Here is an 18765-nt window from a genome sequence, read left to right as displayed (position 1 = left end):
AGCTGCTTCATCAATGACCTTCCCTCCATCATAAGGTCAGAAATGGGGATGTTCGCTGATGATTGCACAGTGTTCAGTTCCATTCGCAACCCCTCAGATAACGAAGCAGTCCGTGCCCGCATGCAGCAAGACCTGGACAACATCCAGGCTTGGGCTCATAAGTGGCACTAATGTTACTTGCCACTTAAGTGCCAGGCAATGACCATCTCCAACAAGAGAGAGTCTGACCACCTTCCCATGACATTCAACGGCGTTACCATCGCCGAATCCCCCACAATCAATATCTTGGAGGTCACCATTGACCAGAAACTTAACTGGACCAGCCACATAAATACTGTGGCTACAAGAGCAGGTCAGAGGCTGGGTATTCTGCGGCGAGTGACTCACCTCCTGACTCCCCAAAGCCTTGCCACCATCTACAAGGCACAAGTCAGGAGTGTGATGGAATACTTTCCACTTGCCTGGATGAGTGCAGCTCCACAACACTCCAGAAGCTCGACACCATCCAGGACAAAGCAGCCCGCTTGATTGGCACCCCATCCACCACCCTAAACATTCACTCCCTTCACCACCAGCGCACTGTGGCTGCAGTGTGTACCATCACAGGATGCACTGCAGCAACTCGGCAAGGTTTCATATATCGCCCTTCCTTCATCGTCGCTGGGTCAAAATCCTGGAACTCCCTTCCTAACAGCACTGTGGGAGAACCTTCACCCACACGGACTGCAGCGGTTCAAGTATGTGGTTCACCACCACCTTCTCAAGGGCAATTAGGGATGGACAATAAATGCTGGCCTCGCTAGCGACACCCACGTCCCATGAAAGAATTTTTTTTAAAAAGCCGATGCAGCTCGCTGATTGAGGCCAACCAATATCAGTGCCCCGGCTGCCAGCGAGTTAAGTGGGGAGCAGGGGAAGAAGAAGAGAGTCATGATCGTGGAGGGTGGGGGTCCAGGTGCGGCAGTGGTCCAGATTATTTTTGTGGGGCCCAGAGGAGCAGGAGTGCTCCTTCGGGCCCCACAAAATGTACTCCAAATATGCGTTTGCCTCTTCAGCTCCATCGTCCATGGAACTGGTCGGAGTGTGCACAACGCATGCTCCGACTAGTTCCGATCTAACATAGCAATCGGGGGTCCAAGGATATTTGGATATTAAGAGGTCTACCACTTGAAACAGGCAGGTGCCCAGCAGTAGACTCCTTTCAAAATGTCATCGGCCTCTTCGTCAGTGTTAACAGGGCAGTACGGCTGCCGACCCCATTTTGAGGCCATTACTGCCCCGTTAACACCAAGTGATACAAGGGAAAATTAACCCCAAGGTCTCTACATTCAGAATTTAGTTTAAAACCCTTTTTATATTTGATACCACAAATGTATGTGATTCTGTCCACAGTGCATTATATATCCATTACACTGCATGTATGGTACAGCACAATCTTTTATTACTGTAGTCATGCTAAATGTGTGGTTGCATATTGATAATTTCATAAAAATCAGCAGTTTACATTGGTAGTGGGACGTAGTTGAAGCGGCAATCTCATACCATTTGTGTTAGCACAAGCTTGTGAAAAGACAATCTTTTAAACTTCAAATGAAGTTAAAACAGTAAGTAGCTGAACTTTGTAGACTAGGAAAGTCCCGAATTCAATCCCAGCTGGGGACCCTATATTCAAATAGCCTTCAAAAACTCAAAGCCTAGGCTTATGTGAAGAATGGCCAGTTGAATGAGGCACCTTAGGGCAACAGGTGCTCTGAAACTGCACCCAACAAGGAACTAGTGTGTTTAGGAGAGGAGGAGGGGAGGGCATAAATTGGTTGAATGGAAGAAGAGCAAGGAAATAAAGTTTAAGAATTGGTGGGAGGGGTGGGACATGCGAAGTGATACATTTCGGTAGGAAGAACCAGGAGCGGCAATAAAAAGTAGAGGGCACAGCTCTAAAGGAGTAAAGAAACAGAGAGATCCGGGGGTTATGTGCACAAATCGTTGAAGGTGGCAGGGCAGGTTGAGAAAGTGGTTAAAAATGCATACGGGATCCTGGGCTTTAGAAAGAGGAATAGAGTACAAAAGTATGGAAGTCATGATGAACCTTTACAAAACACTGGTTCGGCCACAACTGGAGTATTGTGTCCAGTTCTGGGCACTGCACTTCAGGAAGGATGTGAAGGCCTTAGAAAGGGTGCAGAAGAGATTTACTAAAATGATTCCAGGGATGAGGGACTTTAGTTATGTGGATAGACTGGAGAAGCTGGGGTTGTTCTCCTTGGAACAGAGACGGTTCCGAGGAGATTTGATAGAGGTATTCAAAATCATGAAAGGTCTAGACAGAGTAGATAGAGAGAAACTATTCCCAATGGCGGAAGGGTCAAGAACTAGAGGACATAGATTTACGGTGATTGGCAAAAGAACCAAAGGTGACATGAGGAAAAACTTTTTTACACAGCGAGTGGTTAGGATCTGGAATGCACGGCCAGAGGTGGTGTTGTAGGCAGATTCAATCACGGCCTTCAAAAGGGAACTGGTTAAGTACTTGAAATGAAAAAAATTTGCAGGGCTACAGGGAAAGGGCAGAGGAGTGGGACTAGCTGGATTGCTCTTGCATAGAGTCGGCGTGGACTCGATGGGCTGAATGGCCTCCTTCCGTGCTGTAACCTTTCTATGATTACTGCTGAGTCTAAACCTGCTCTGACTAAAACAGCCTTCAGCACTGAAGAGTAACAAGCTCACACATTCCCCTCCCAAAAAGAAAAGCCTGAGATCACTAAGGCCAATTGTACTGTCCTACTGATGCCCTGGCTGTGATAAGTTAATTCAGCACAGGCCAGAAATCAAACCCGAGTTCCTCCTGGTTTGTATGGCTTAGCTAAGTGCTTTACCATGTGGTTAACTTGCCTAGTGAGCAATCAAGAAAAGCCTGAACACTCTTATCTGAGTAACTAACTGATGTTATTTATCAATTATTTCTCCATTCACATTGTTACTGTTACTGTAATGAACAAGTACTTTTTAATAAATACTTATGCTATTATCATTGATTTATTTTGAGACCAAAGCTTAGAAATTACTCCTACCCATAGTATTAGATGAATGCTTAATAATTCATCCGATACTCCTTTGTCTAGATTTGAACCAGTTAAAATAAATGTGTTAACACCTGCCTTAAAATAGTGTACAGAAGATTATCATAGTGAGATTGTTGTTATATTTTTTAGGCAAGATATTTCTCCTGCACTCAGTGTCAAGGACCATACCCATGAATGATTCATCGGTCCCTATGAGGCAGAATTTGACTTTATATGCACAGTATTTGGTCATGCAATGTTGAACGGAGTTGACCAGAAACCTTTGTTAATGTAATAGTGTGATTTAGGCTATAAACTGCGAATCAGGTTTATTAAAAGCAAAAGTTAACAATAACATAAAGTCAATACAGCAATCAATGCATTTGGTTACAAGATTTCTAATTTCTCCTCAAAACAAAAATAATAAAAGTTTTGGCACTTTGCTAACTCTCCTTGTAATAGTAAAACCTGACTAACATCCATAGCATAACTTATACATGAAGGTTCGTCCACTAACATGGATTCTCCAGCCTTTCTTTTTATGGGCTGTGAAGAGCTGACAAAACAACAACTTGCATTTACGTAGAGCTTGTAAGGTTTAACATGTCCCATGGCACTTTACAAAGAAGTAACAAGAGAAATGGATGCCAAGCCATGGGAGAGGGGTTAGGAAACAGAACTTAAGATTTGGTCAAAAGGATAGGTTTTGAAAAGGATTTAAAGGAGGGAGGAGAGGTGGATGGGTTTAAAAAGTGCCTTTCCGTAATCAGGGCCAAGGAGACCAGCTCTGCGATGGATGTTGGGGCGAAGGAAGGGGAGAGTGCGCAAGACAACAGAGTCAGAGGACCAAGGGTATAGGAGGGGATGTATGTCTGGAGGAGGTAGCAAACATAGGGAGTTGTGAGGCTGTGGAGTTTTCCAATTTATTAGTGCTGTGGTCATTTGTTCCAGAGCAGAAATATTGCTTAGTTGCTGTGTAACACCACAGTATTTTATAATCACACTTTAACAGTTATGAGCTGCTAAATTCCTCCAACGATGAAGCAGCCCATGTCAGCCTACAACAGGACTTGGACAACATACAGGCTTGAACTGGCCAAGTAGCAGGTAACATTCGCACCACATAAGTGCCAGGCACTAACAATCTCCAACAATAAAATGCCCAACTACCTTCCCCCACTTTCAATTGGCACTTTCACCATTGACCAGAAGCTCAATTGGACCTACTGTGTCAACACCGTGTCTACAAAAGTACAGCAGAGGCTGAGTATTCTGCAATAAGTGTCACACCTCCTGACCCCTCAAAACCTGTCCACATTTACAGGTCTGTTGACAAGTATGCAATATCACTCCAGAAAGTCAACACCATTCAGGACAGAGCAGATTGCTTGAAAGCCCCCTCTCCACTGAACTCAACATCCGCCTCTTCTATCACCAGCGCACTATGGCTGCAATATGAACAATAGGATGCATTGCAGCAACTTGCCAAAGTTACATTAACAGCAACTCCCCTGCAACCTCTGCCAGTGAGAAGGTCAAGAGCAGCAATGCCATGAGAACACCTTCCCCTCCAAGGCACACACCATCCTGACTTGGACAAATATTGCTGTTCCTTCATCATCTTTGGGCCAATATTCTGGAATTCCCTAGCTAACACCATCACCACAAGGACTGCAGTGGTTCAGGAAAAAAGCCCACCATCACCTTCTTGGAGCAACATCCTGAGAGCAACTAATTAAAAAGAATAGTATGCTACTGACTTAAACTTTGTTAAAAGGTGGAATTATGATAGCCTTCTACAAGAGATGATTACAAAAAAAATTGTACTTTTATACTGGAGTTGGATAATTTTCTTTTCTCACAGGAGGGGATTATCCTAAAAATGGACTAAAATTTTGTGTGACAAAGATTTTAATGGTGTTTTATGTAGAAGAGTATGAGTTGATGCAGTTAGCAATATAGGAGCTTGACATTCAGTGCTTTCCAAATGCCGCCTTTGTTAGTTTCATAACTTCCTACACAGTGTTGCAACAATGTCCAGATCATAATTGCTCCGTTACCAAAAGAAGAAAAAAACTTTTACATCTGTAATGCAGATTCATAACACCATGTGTATTAAATATCAAACTATAACGTAATAATTTGCAACATGTTTTTCAATCCAGCTTCTTGACGTAGTTTCTCACCTTGCACAACAAAACCTGCGTCTCCTTGTCCTTGGGCGCAAGCACATGCTAAGAGGAACACGCAGCTGGGACAAAGGTCACATGGCTGCTATACAAAAATATGCTGACTGCTTCTTCACAGCAAATATGTAAGTCAAAGAGGAAGATCAGTGTAATAAGTAAACAAGGAAACTCAAGAAAATACTGTCATTACGTTTTTTTAAAATTGAATAATTGTAACATACAAACATATGAAAAGAAGGGCAGGGAACGATCATTGGGTCCATCAAGTCTACCTCATCTAGACATGGTACAGCCACAGACAACATTAACCTACGCTCTAACCATGCAATATACTGGGAGAGGCAAAAATACACAGAAAAACCACAGCCAATTTAGGAAATACTCTGGGAAAATCCTCTCCAACTCCCTAAGGCATTAAGTAAAGCTCCAGGACATTGTGGCAACCCATAGCTCATCATAATTGCAACCACCTAGCAACTTTCCCTCTATAAACTGGAAATTTCCTCTTCACTCAGGAACTTGTCAAGTTCCATTTTAAAGAACAGTAGTGAATCCATACCCACCATGTGTTTCAGAAGGTAATGACTCTGCAAAGAAAAAACTTCTTGGCATCTAACCTAACTGTGTGCCTATAGATTTTACATGATCTAATTCTACCATTCCTATTTACCTCAAATTATCTATCTAACTGGACTGGGTTATTTGAGATGGATAGGGATGGTAGGACTAGAGGGCAAGCATATAAAATATAAAAAGCCTCAGTCATATCCCTTCTAAGCCTACATTTATCTAAAGTAAATATCCCTAACCCTTGGAGCCTATCTTCATAACTAAGAGCTGTAAGGTTAGGTATCATTCTAGTCACCCTCCTTCTCCAGAACCTCAATATCCTTTACCATATTTTGGGACCAAATTTGGACATAAAACTCCAAATTCAGAAACCAAAGCCTTATAATACTCTTCATTTTATACTCTGTGGTCCTAGCAATACAACCTAAAACCCTATTGGCTTTCCCAATAACTATCCAACACTGCTTGTGCACCTTTTAATGAGCGATCAACTGTTACCCCCAGGTGTCTTTCTTGAGTGGTTATCCTTAACGAATACCCCGCATGGTATAAACATGCCTGGAGTTTCCTAATCCCAAATGCATAACACTATATTTGTCCATATTATTGGCCTGCAACCTGTTGATTTCATCTAAATTATAGTGCACGTTTTTGCGAATTTAAGAAGTTTCATTTATGCCCTCCAATAAATCATTAATGAAAATAATGAGCAGCATCAGTCTCAACACATAGCCTTGTGGCTCTCCACCCATGACCAGACCCCATTCAGATCACTCCCAATGTTGACAACCCTCTAGCTACAAGATTTCAACCAATTATTCCCACCTAACAGCATACTCAGTATACTTTTCCTTAAATCAAGATCACAACTGAGAATTTAGCCTTCCTGAAATCAGGTACTAATATTATATTGTCAGTAGCATTAATTTGCCTCACCAACTGAAATCTAATGATTCATTGATCACTTTTGCTAGATGTACCCTACACGAAGATCACATTGTCTCAGTATCACTAATAAGTATTAAATCTAATAAAAGGTCCTCTCTAGTACTTTGTCTAACATGCTCAATAAGGAAGCTGTCATTAACAGTATCAATAGATAATTCTGTCTTCCCACGCTCTGAATATGGCAGCCCATTATCACACCAGCTAATGGGTAGAAAGTTACAATCTCCTATGACAAAAGTATCATGCCCAGTTGTTCTTGTAATCTGATTAGAGTTCCTTGTCTTTCTCAACCTGTTGCCCTGGAGGCCTATAACTGATGACAAAGATTCATTTTGGACCAACTCCTCCATGATCCAGCTGTACCTAAATATTTCAGCTCCCTTCTATTAATTAATATTTTCATTTATATTGCAATTATGTCCTCTCTTACAAATAAAGCTACACCCCTTTTGTGACCCAACCTATTCTTTCAAATCCTTTGTACTCTTTCAACTGCACTTAAGATCCACCATTATCCAACCAAGTTTCAGAGATACCTATAATATCTAAATTCTCCATGGAAGTGTATGCTTGTAATTCCATTATTTTACTTCTAATACTTCTAGCAATAGTATAAAAACATCTCAAAGAATTCTGTGCTTGACTATATGGTTCACCTTAATCATTGAAATTCAAAGTTTTTATTGTTACCAGCAGCTACTATTCATTCCCCTGTCCTGGAGGAAGGACACACACTTTGTTATATTAGCCCCTCTCCCGACTGATTTACATAGAATGTACAGAAACAAGCCATTAAACCCAACAGGTCCATTCCGTGTTTATGCTGCATACGAGCCTCCTCCCTCCCTACTTCAACTAACCCTATTAGCATATCCTTCTATTCCTTTCTCCCTCATGTGTTTATCTAGCTTCCCCTTAAATGCATCTATGCTAGTCACCTCAACTACTCCTTGTGGTAGTGAGTTCTACATTCTAACCACTCTCTGGGTAAAGAAGTTTCTCCTGAATTCCCTATTGGATTTGTTAGTGACTATTTTAAGTGCACTCTTGGAATCTAGTTCCATTAAATGAGTGTAAATTTCAAATATTAAAGTGGCTCGTCCACTATTTGTCAGTCCAGTGAAATATCACAGGCAAGGGGGGACAGCAAGTATAAGGGAGAGGAAAGACAGGAACCAGTGATATAAGGGAAGTATCATTGGATCGCATAACCTCACCAAGCATTGGAATCCTCAAGGGAGATGGAACTGGACGTGTATACCGGTTACAGAAATAATAAAAACATCTTTAATAAAATAGTTAAATTCATAAGTTAAAATAATACATCGTAGAATAGTTGAAAATAACAAGCTAAAATATGAATAAGAATGATCGAACAATGTGATAAAATAGAGACATATGCGGTACAGCTTACAATGGACACTCGTGCATACCCATGGACTCCCAAAAATAGTAAAATCATAAGTTAAAATGATACATAGTAAAATAGTTAAAAAAGCAAGCTAAAATGGTGTAAACATAGAAATACTAAAAATAGATAAGATTGAGTCCATAGATTTGTCCATAAAAAAGTGAATCTTGAAATTGGTCTTCCAGAGATGCTTTTGTGGTTATTCCCATTGACAACACCAGCTTATGAGTACTCCTCGTGGTCCCCTGGTCTTTGGGATTATCTTTAACACAGTATTCCCCAGTTGATTTCCTGCTGAGTGCATGTAGATCTTGTAGTGCCACCTTCCTAAAATCTTTAATGGAGGCCGTAATGCTGGCGCTGCAGGAGTCAGTCCAGCGGTTCAGCTCTGCACTTTGCGTCTGGGTCACTGAAACACACAGACGGTGGAGGTTTTATGCCCAGCAATTCTATCCGGATCTCCGCCAGACCACCTTTCAGTGCATTCTGGGAACAGCCGTAACGGCCAGAATATGACCATCAGGAACACAACTCGCTGTAATCAAGAACAGCATAAGACAATTACCGCTAGGGTACATTGATAAAACAAGGACTGCAACCTGATGGGTGCTAGATTTGGTTGCAGTTAAATGGCGGAGCTGCACGCCTACAACCATCCCTGACCATAACCGGATTTACTAAAACAGACATCAGTTTAGGGGCAAAGCGTTACTTTCAAACTTTGGCTTTGTTTCAGGAAATCCTGAGCTCGTGTTTGTATAGGACGAGAGAGTCCTCGAATACCTCAGCTTGATCTTCACAGATCACCCTTCCTTAGTTCTTTGAACAGCCCATTTTTCCAACGTTTGTATGTTGTTTCCAACGGGACCACGAGGAGGCAAGGCTCACTGCAACCGAGAACTTAGAAGAGGGCCGCAGCTATAGTAACTATGACTCTCAAACAATCAAGCTTAAGAGAGTCATAGTTACTCCCGCCATATATTTATGGCGCCTAATTCTGGTCTCCCCCGCAAGTGGAAACATTTTCTCCATGTCTACCCTATCAAACCCTTTCATAATCTTAAAGACCTCTATCAGGTCACTCCTCAGATTTCTCTTTTCTAGAGAAAAGAGCCCTAGTCAGCTCAATCTTTCAGGATAGGTATACTCTCAGTTCTGGTTTAAATATCTTTCAATGACATTTTCTACATTCAGAGACAAATTTCAGCCTCCGAGAAATTCAAACGAACCCCATTCCTCCTGAAAATTTACCACCCCAGTAAATGCCCCCCAGCTGTCCAGACACACCAGGTTTTCCTTTTGCTTATTGCTGCCAGCCAGTCACTGTTCTTTTCTGATGAACTTAGATCAACTACTCACCTTTTCTACCATTGGTCTTGCTTTAGTTTGTTTGAAAGTTATTTTGGAGAAATTGACTTATTCATTGAGTATTGAGATGAGCAGGTTTTTTTATTCCATAGATTTTCCATAAAATAATTGTGTAAATTGAAAGTTTTAAATATCGAAAAAAACTTTAACAGGGTACAGGGAAAGGACAGGGGAGTGGGACTAAGTGGATAGCTCTTTCAGACAGCTGGCACAGGATGATGAGCCAAATGACCTCTTCCTAGGAATATAGGAACAGGAGTAGGCGATTCAGCCCTTAGCGCCTGTTCCACCATTCAATTAGATCATGGCTGATCGGTATCTTAACACCATCTACCTGCCTTGGTTCCATAATCCTTACTACCCTTGCCTAACAAAAACCTATCAATTGCAGTTTTGAAATTATCAATTGACCTAGCCTCAACAGCTTTTTGGTGGAGAGAGTTCCAGATTTCCACTACCCTTTGTGTGAAGAACTGCTTCCTGACATCACCCTTGAACTTGCCTACCTCTAATTTTAAGGTTATGTCCCCTTGTTCTGGACTTCACCACCAGAGGAAATAGTTTCTCTCTATCTACCCTATCAAATCCTTTAATCGTCTTAAACATCTCAATTAGATCACCCGTTAATCTTCTATACTCAACAGAATACAAGCCTAGTCCATGCAACCTGTCCTCGTAATTTAACCCTTTTAACCCCAGTATCATTCTGTTGAATCTGCATTGCACCCCCTCCATGGCCAGCATATCCTTCCTTAAGTGCACCGCCCAGAACTGAACGCAGTACTCCAGATGGGGTCCAACCAGAGCTGTATATAACTAACATAACTTCTACCTCTTTGTATCCCAGCCCCCTTGAGATAAAGGCCAACATTCCATTAGCCTTTTAAATTATTTTTTGTACCTATCCACTGACTTTTAATGAATTCTGTACATGGACTCCTAAATCTATGTCTCTCTCTCTCTCCTATGTTGTAAAATTCTATAATTCTATGAAAAAATGATAATGTCTCCACGTTCCTTTAAAGTAAGTCCCCAGCTTTACTACTTAATGGCAAACTTCTGGGAAGTCCCTACCTAATTGCAGACTTCTGTAATTCTTACAAGTAACAGATCACTTATTTAAGTTCTAACAGTGAATAACTTTAAACCCTGAATATATACCTGCAATATTATTGATAAATTTACCTTAGTCCACTAATGATTATGATTGTTGCATTATCTGTTATCTGGGGGAGGGGCAAGAAAGGGAGTTAAAAGTGCAAATCTTTTTTATGTATCTCTATTCAGAAGTGAATACCAATTTAGGAATTAAAAGTCTATGTTGTTATAAATTTGGGTCTGCCGCAGGAATCTGATCGGGTTTAGTGATGTCAGTCACTCCCATAAGCTGCCTGTTTTTTTAATATAGAAGTTGACCCCTGCTGCCCTGCATTTGCTAGGTGTGGTAGTGGGACCCTCGAGTGTAACAATGAAACTGTTTTGTGATCTGGACGAAGAGCAGGGCAGTTCTCTCCGGTGTCCTGGCCAATATTTATCCCTCAACACCACTAAAACAGATTATCTGATCATTATTACATTACTGTTTGTGGGACCTTGCTGTGCGCAAATTGGCTGCCACGCTTCCTACTTACAATAGTGGCTACACTTCAAAAGTACTTCATTGGCTGTAAAGCGCTTTGGGACGTCCTGAGGTCATGAAAAGCGCTATATAAATGCAAGTTCTTCTTGGACTGGATCTCCATGTCTTAAGCACATGTACACCTTTAATCTCTCTAAAGATGGATCAAGTTAACACTAGATAAGGTGTCATTTGGTTCGGTTCATAACAACAACAACAACTTGCATTTATATCACACCTTTATCATAGTAAAAAGTCCCAAGGCGTTTCACAGGAGCGTTATCAAACAAAATTTGACACCGAACCACTTTATTCCGTGGTAAACAAAATGTACAGGACACGGAGTATGATAAAAGTCATGTAGTATAATCAGTTCAATTTCTGTTCATGCACCATTACGAAGATAAAGAACACACATACACTAGTCCACTTGGCAGGAATTCTTATTTAATGTAGAAAGATAGATTTATTCTGCTATTTTTCCTGTTTTTCCTGAGGTTATTTCTCCCTCACAGCCTTTCTGCTGCCTTATCTATGTCCCTATGTTATCTGACTGACCTTGGGTGTTTGTGTTGATTTTTAAAAAGCCTCCCTTCAAAGAAATGCAGAGATCAAAGATAATTGTGATACCAAGGTGCTAGATATCCCCTGAATGACCAGAGATTGCTAATAAATAGGCCACAGTTTGGGATATGTGCAAAACAACTGCCCATCTGCATTTAAATCCCCTCTCACCTGCTTAAGGATGGCCAACCCAGCAATAGGTCTGTCCGGGTAAACTACTCGTTTTCAGGCAAGCTTTTGTCCAAAACACACATTAAAATCACTTATGTTTCAGTCCTTTTCGAGTGGATAAAATGGCCACAAAATCCTGAACCATGTACAGCCATTTTATTTTTGTGTATAATTCCACAAAACTAGATTGCTGCAAACAGTGCCTGTGAGAGTTCAAATTAGTGCCTTAGATTTAGTGGCTTTTAAGCTACTGCAGGGAGAGCAGAAAATCTTGCACAAGATCACATGACATGGGCCTCCAAAATTGACAATTAGTTGAAGAACCAACTAAATTTCTGCCTTAATTCCAGTTTAATGTACAGACAGTGCCATTGGAAAGATATTTGTGTATGCACATGATTGATGTAATCACGATTTGTTCTGCTTTCTCTTGATCTAGTTCTGAAGATGATCCATTTCTGTTATATGCAACTATACATTCAGGCAATCATTGTAAATTCCTTAGTAGAGACCTCATGCGGGATCATAAAGCTTGTTTGTCTGACAAGGACACCCGAAGACTGTTTTTCAAGTGGCAGCGTGGACACCAGCTCGTGCTGTCAAGGTACAATCCAGGACACAAGATGAAATTTGAGGTGAGAGGTACACTTTGAACAGAATTCAAAAGTATAGAGAATGCAGTGTAATCTTTCTATAAATTTAAAATTCTTCATGTATAGAGTAACTTTGTAAATTATTCTTCCATGGATTATTTACTGAAACCACATTTGGTTCAGAGGTGTAAATTTCATATATTGAGTTTTAATGCTTCAAGGCAATGTATATTCTGAAAAGGAACTCTGTTCTCAAAGTTAATTTGACAAGCAAATTATTATAATTTGAGCTCTAACCAGGTGCTTTTCTCATGCCAAAAACAAAAGTCAACTCCCAATGGCAAGAACTCTAATTTCCTGCAAAGTAGCCTGGGATAGCATGCCTTGGGCTAACAATGGACCCACTTTAGATTTCTGGATTTGTATACGATTTCCACTACATCACTTCTGAGGATGATTAATATCAGTCAAACCAGGCGCTTTCACATCAGACTGAATTACCAAACAAGTTTATTCATTGCTATTTTACAGTAGCAGTAAAATCCAGTCAGTTGTCTAAGTCACAGTGTTTGAACCAGATCATGAAAAAGTTAAACAGACAAACCAGTTGACTGAGTTCCTCTTGAAAAGCCTGCAAACAAAAGTCCATGAAGTAATGGGTAGGTAGACTCTTCTGGGTAGCTTAGTAGCACCTTAGTTCCTACCAGTTGTAGTTGTATTTGAAGTTATGTAGGTATTCCTACCCATGGAGTTCATGTCTTGTCAGTGCATCCACTGGAGCTCAGTCAAAATCATAAATAACTAAAACAAAAGCAAAATACTTTGGATGTTGGAAATCTGAAATAATTGACTTAATTGGAAAGGAAAATCGAGCGGGTGTATAACAGGTGGCCGATTCACTACTGCCCTTTTTGCGACCCTGCCGAAGTTAAGTTTCACCTCATAGTCTTTTATGACTTAAAACAAAACAGATCTTCAAACTATCACACGTTTTCCCTTCTTCACCACTCCGTACCCCTTGAGAAGTTTTTCGTCTGTTCCGTTACTGTGGAACTGCAAAGAATTATACTCACAGCATCTTATTTAGACAAATGGCCCATCAGGTCTTCTAGTGCCAGTATTTTATGGAATCCTGCCTGAAAGACATGCCATTTCTGCACCTATCATTTCTTGTACCTTGCTTTTTGCCAGCATTATGTACTGCGCAGCACAAGCTCTGGCCACTCCCTATCTGGTATCATATTGCCAATGCTTTCCCTTTGGACAAATGATCTCACACAGTAAGTCCTGCCCAGCAAGAGTAACAGAACATTGTTTATGTGTTTCACCTTTGACTGTCCCCACTTGTTTCACCACATCTGGCTGAAGTCACATGCAAACTTTGTGACTCCCTTCACCTTCCATAGATAAGACACACAGATTACCTATTTGTGGATAATGTGTGGCTTTGACTGTTACTGTTGGGCGTCCCAAATAAACCAAGCAATTTTGAGCAATGGGATACTCTTACTTTTGAATTCTTCTGACAGGGAGGAAAATACACAATATCTATGCTTTTGGGCCAAACACAAATGAACTATTTTATGTTAAACAGTACATAAACTTCTAGTAATAACTTGTGGAATGTTGCAAATTGCTTAAGTGTTCTAAATATTGGTTAAGCTTAGTCACTCACATGGACCTTAAAATAATATTTCTTAATATGAGAAACATAATCTATTTTTATTTGTAATGCTCAGTTTGTCTCTACGTTAATTGACAGTTTTAAAAAAAATCTTTCCCTATAGATCATACCAAAGTATGACACCATAGTACAGACAACAAAAAATACTTGGCACATACCATATGATGAAGAGGGAGTGGAGAGATGCTCCTATGAAGTTCCACATAAATGGTTGTGTCTTCAAAAACAAAACTGAAGAGAAACTGTGGCTGGAGATTTTGATGTTGCCTGTATTTTGTGGCTTTTGTTTTTAAAGAAGCGTTAAGCTATATTTTTACATTTAATGTATCTTTATCCATCCTGGGATGTTTTATATTGTTTTTCAATTTTCTTCCACTTTTTTCACCTCTTCTTCAAAGAACTGTGACTCGTGTTTCAGTATGAATTTCCAGGTGGTAATGGCCCTCTACTACCTCACCCATTCTTCATGTGTGAGCTTAGATAGTTTCAGCAGACTTTTTGAACATAAGGACACCACAACTGACCTGAGCCCACCTAAAATCCACACGAGTACCTTCCAGCATGGCTTACTGGATAGTTATCATGAGTGGCAATCCAGCCTCTGCTTTTTTAATTTTGCTTTCTCTTTTCCTATATCTCCTCCCCACCATCAGCACCAAGGATGTTGTGGCTTATTGTAGTGCCTGCCAAGTTAACCTGGCTGAATTCAGCTAACTCAGTACAAATGAAGGTTCAAAACTTTTTGGTCTATATGGCCTAATAGCCACATCACGTGTTGATGTGCCATTGGCGGAAGCTGGACACTATTTTATGTTTTGGTTACATTTTTGAATTAGGCATTCAACATATTTGTCTCTTAGAGCACCACAGAGCTTCTGGGATATAGGTTATCCTGTAGGTAGGTAAAATGCACAACTGCAATCTGCTCAGCCAGTTCACTTTCAAAGTAAAGTAGCATTCCTGTTATCCCTTGGTGAGATAGCAAGAATGCTTCTTTACTTTTAAAAGAGTGAAACAATTTTTTTTAAAGACAGTTTACATTATGGGTGATTTTTGGTTGATGAATCATGATATTAGTGATTCTGTCGTTAACAATGGGAAAGTTAAGCCTACAGGTTCTTTAAATAAACTGTGTATTTCTAGGCCTCTAACCAAATGAGTTTTTTCAAGTTACATCAGAAATAGCTGCTCAGTATCCTAGAGAGTACAAGAAAGTGCAAACACTGTTACAAATATAATGTTCTTTAAATTTAAATTGCCATATGTCCCTATTTCAGGATTGGAGTGATATTGAAAATAGTAAAGTACCAATCATCCTGAAAATTCTGTAAGATTTGTTTTTTTTAATACAACCATATTCACTAATACTCTGTTCCTTAAAAGTAAAATAGAATTTCTTAGTTTTGAGTGTTCAAAATTTACTGTTGTGTACCTTTTATTAATTGACTCCAAATCCCAGGTTTTGAATAAAACCAAATATTACTGTCTACCAACAAAAAAAGTTTAAATTACACATGCATACACTGTATTTTGCACTGTTAATTCTTAGTGATACCAGTGCTGAGATTAAAATACTTGAGGGAAATTGCCATATTAATGATCAGGTATGGAAATTTGACACACTTTTTGTATAGTGGCTACAGATCCAGCAGTCATGGAACCATGGACTGTTACAACACAGAAACAACATTTGGCCCATCGAGCATGCGCCACTATTTTTCTCCACATGAGCCACCTCCTCTGATCGCCCTCTCCTGTTCGTTCTCCATACCCTTTAATATACCTCTATTTCAAGCAGTTGTATAATTTCATTTTAAAAGAATTTCTGGATTCTGCTTCAACAACCAGGGTGTCAAGTTTAATTTTTGGGCGGCCGACTGTCGGAGCGCACCAGCAGCCTGCCCGTTCTGGGGGTGATGGGGTCAGAGCCATTTTTAGCCCCTGCCCTCATTTAAATGGAACCACCGAGCTATGGGTGCCAAACGGGCATCTTGATGCAGCTCGTCCGTTTCAGACCGGCCCAATATTGGATGACCTGGAAACCACTAGGCCGGCAGCATGGTAAGTAGCCCGGGGTGGCATCCGGGGCAGAAGTGCACCAGTTCATTTTTGTAGGGACCGAAGGAGCACTTTTGCTACTCCTGGCTCCACGAAAATAATTTCAAACTTATCTTCAGCTCTATCAGCAGTGAAACTGGTCAGAACATGCACAGTGCACACTCCAACCAGTTCTATCCTGAAATGTGAATCGGGATCCAATGTACATCATGGGACCCCAATTTGCATATTAAGTGAGACCTACCTCCTGAAACGGGCAGGCAGTGCGGCAGCCCAGAGGTAGGCCCCTTTGACTGTGGCACTGGGCCGATTGTCAGTATTAATGGGGTGGTAAGCCTACTAACCCCATTTTAAGGCTGTTGCTGATCTTGGCAAGTTAACGTCGACCCCATGTTTTCTAAATAGTGTCAGTGGGCTATTCTACCACAAATGCCATCACATTGAAATCCCCAGCACTCTCACACATGTACTTCCCTGCACCGATCCTGAGGGAGCAATCAGGCAGGCACTTGGATTTTTTTTCCTCTCTAAACAAAGAGCGCTGAGACCAAATTGTAACTTGCTGATATTCACTGTCTTTCCTCACACATGCAGTGTGGTTATATGGGTGAATTGCCAAAGGGCTGCTAACTGCCATAAACCGAACCCCAGCAACACTCGAGTCAGCTGAGGGAGGGAGGGAGGGATTGAAAATGTACCAAAACATATTTTTCCCCAGCAGGTGCTGCTAAATGCACTGTTACATGGAGATTTGGCATGCAGCTTCATACCAGCAGTTCCAGCATTCAGTTTTGTTGTGCAAAATAAACTATTAAATGTCACCAGTTCCATAACTCGCAAGCATTTATGATAGTCAAAATCTAACAGTTTATTGTGTATAAAGTGTCCTCTCACAAACCTATATATAACAACTTGCTTTTGTAAAGCACTTTTAACATAATAAATTGTCCCAAGGAACTTCACATCGAAGGGAGACAGATCGAGCAATAGATGATTTAGGACAGTTGGCCAAAGGCGTAGCAAAGAGGATGGGTTTTGAGAAGGTTCTTAAAAGTCGACGGGAAGTAGCAAGGCAAAGATATGTAGGGAGTGAAGCTGAAAGCTCTGCTATCAAGTGAGGAAAGCCGGAAGGGGCAGATGCACAGGAACCCACAGTTGGAGGACTGCAGGGTATGGGCTGCACTACAAGGCTGGAGAGGGTTACAGAGATAGGGTGGTTGAGGTCATGTAGAAGTTTGCAAAAAAGCAAGGATTTTGAATTTGGGAGACTGGGAGCGATGAAGGTCAGGGGTGATGGACGAGTAACATCTAGTGCAGGACAAGAAGCAAGTGGCAAAGTTTTGGACAAGCTGAATGTTTGTATAGGAAGGAGTTTGGGAGGGATTCAAAAGGTCAATTCTTGAGGTAATGACAGCATGGATAAATGTTTCAGAAGCAGAGGGCGTGAGATAGGGGCATAGGTGGATTTTGGATAGGATATGGGGTTTGAACCTCAGCTCAGGGTTGAATAGGGCAATGAGAATGCACTTTGATTCTGCCTGAGTGATAGTCATATAAAAACCTTAACTTTTAGCCATTTTCTGAAGAATTTCTTAATGCATATGTAGCTTCGAGGCTGCAGCTGGACATATATTGTGACAGCATCAGGTATGACCCTGCACCTTTCTAGAGGCTACTGTATTAGCCCTTTGAGACTGGTGCTAGGGAGTGAGCTTTGGAATAATTTTGTTTTTGTCCTGACAATCATACATTTAAAGTTGACTTATGTTCAGTCAAAAATTAAACTATAAATACCCATTAAACGGTGTAAGAATTGGCATTTGTTGTAATTTTTTTCCCAACGCAGTTTCTTGTGCATTTGGGAGCATTGAAAACAAGTTTGGTCATTAACTGAATGGAGAGCTAAACCATCAAGTGTAAAACACAGCTATATGCTCATTTGTATAAATAAACTAGTATTTGGAGTTTACTTCACTAAAGGTTCTGAACTTTAAGAGAACAAACAACAATGGCCACCTATTTTTCTTTTGTTTGCGTTTGCTGGGGTTACAGCTGTAGGGTGTTGGGCGGGGAAAAGAAGCCCTTGGTTGAGAGTCTGAAAAATCACTCGCTTTTTAATAAAACCTGGAACCTGCTCATGATTGTCATAATTTAAGCCAAGAGAATGAGTCACAGGAAGCATAAAATACACTGACCTTCTGACAGTGGCAGAAACAAAAAGCCTTGGCTATTGAAATGTGCCACTGTGAACAGATCCCAAGGCAAGGATGTGATTTTTGAATCCCATCCTGGAATTGCCCAAAAATAACCATGTTTAAGAGAATAGGATATGACACATTAAGTAATAAGAAACACTGCAATTAAGATATGATGGGAAATGTAATGAGACAGCATCCTGAGGTACCTGAGTGTGTATTGCCAAAAACGTGATAATTATATATTGTAAATAACTATTGAGTTAATATGTAAATGTTAAATGATTGAGTTGCTTCTGATAACATAGTAAAAGAAATATTTCTTAATTCTGAAGTA

At 40.6% G+C, this 18765-nt stretch overlaps 1 protein-coding gene across 2 annotated transcripts in view; it reads left to right on the top strand.

The window, feature by feature from the left end:
* The window catches only part of prorp (protein only RNase P catalytic subunit), a 59354-nt gene extending 41304 nt beyond the window's left edge, over positions 1–18050 (top strand). For both annotated transcript variants that reach the window (XM_067991496.1, XM_067991494.1), the window contains exons 5-7: positions 5225–5373; positions 12338–12533; positions 14279–18050. In XM_067991496.1, the coding sequence (XP_067847597.1) occupies positions 5225–5373; positions 12338–12533; positions 14279–14410 (477 nt within the window). In that variant the 3' untranslated portion in view covers positions 14411–18050. The remainder of the gene's footprint in view (positions 1–5224; positions 5374–12337; positions 12534–14278) is intronic.
* The last annotated feature ends 715 nt before the right edge of the window (positions 18051–18765 follow it).

The sequence above is a fragment of the Heptranchias perlo genome, chromosome 10 (genome assembly GCF_035084215.1).
Source record: "Heptranchias perlo isolate sHepPer1 chromosome 10, sHepPer1.hap1, whole genome shotgun sequence".
Taxonomy (NCBI): domain Eukaryota; kingdom Metazoa; phylum Chordata; class Chondrichthyes; order Hexanchiformes; family Hexanchidae; genus Heptranchias; species Heptranchias perlo.
The sequence above is the reverse complement of the archived record's forward strand: the minus strand, read 5'-3'. Positions and strand labels throughout refer to the sequence as shown.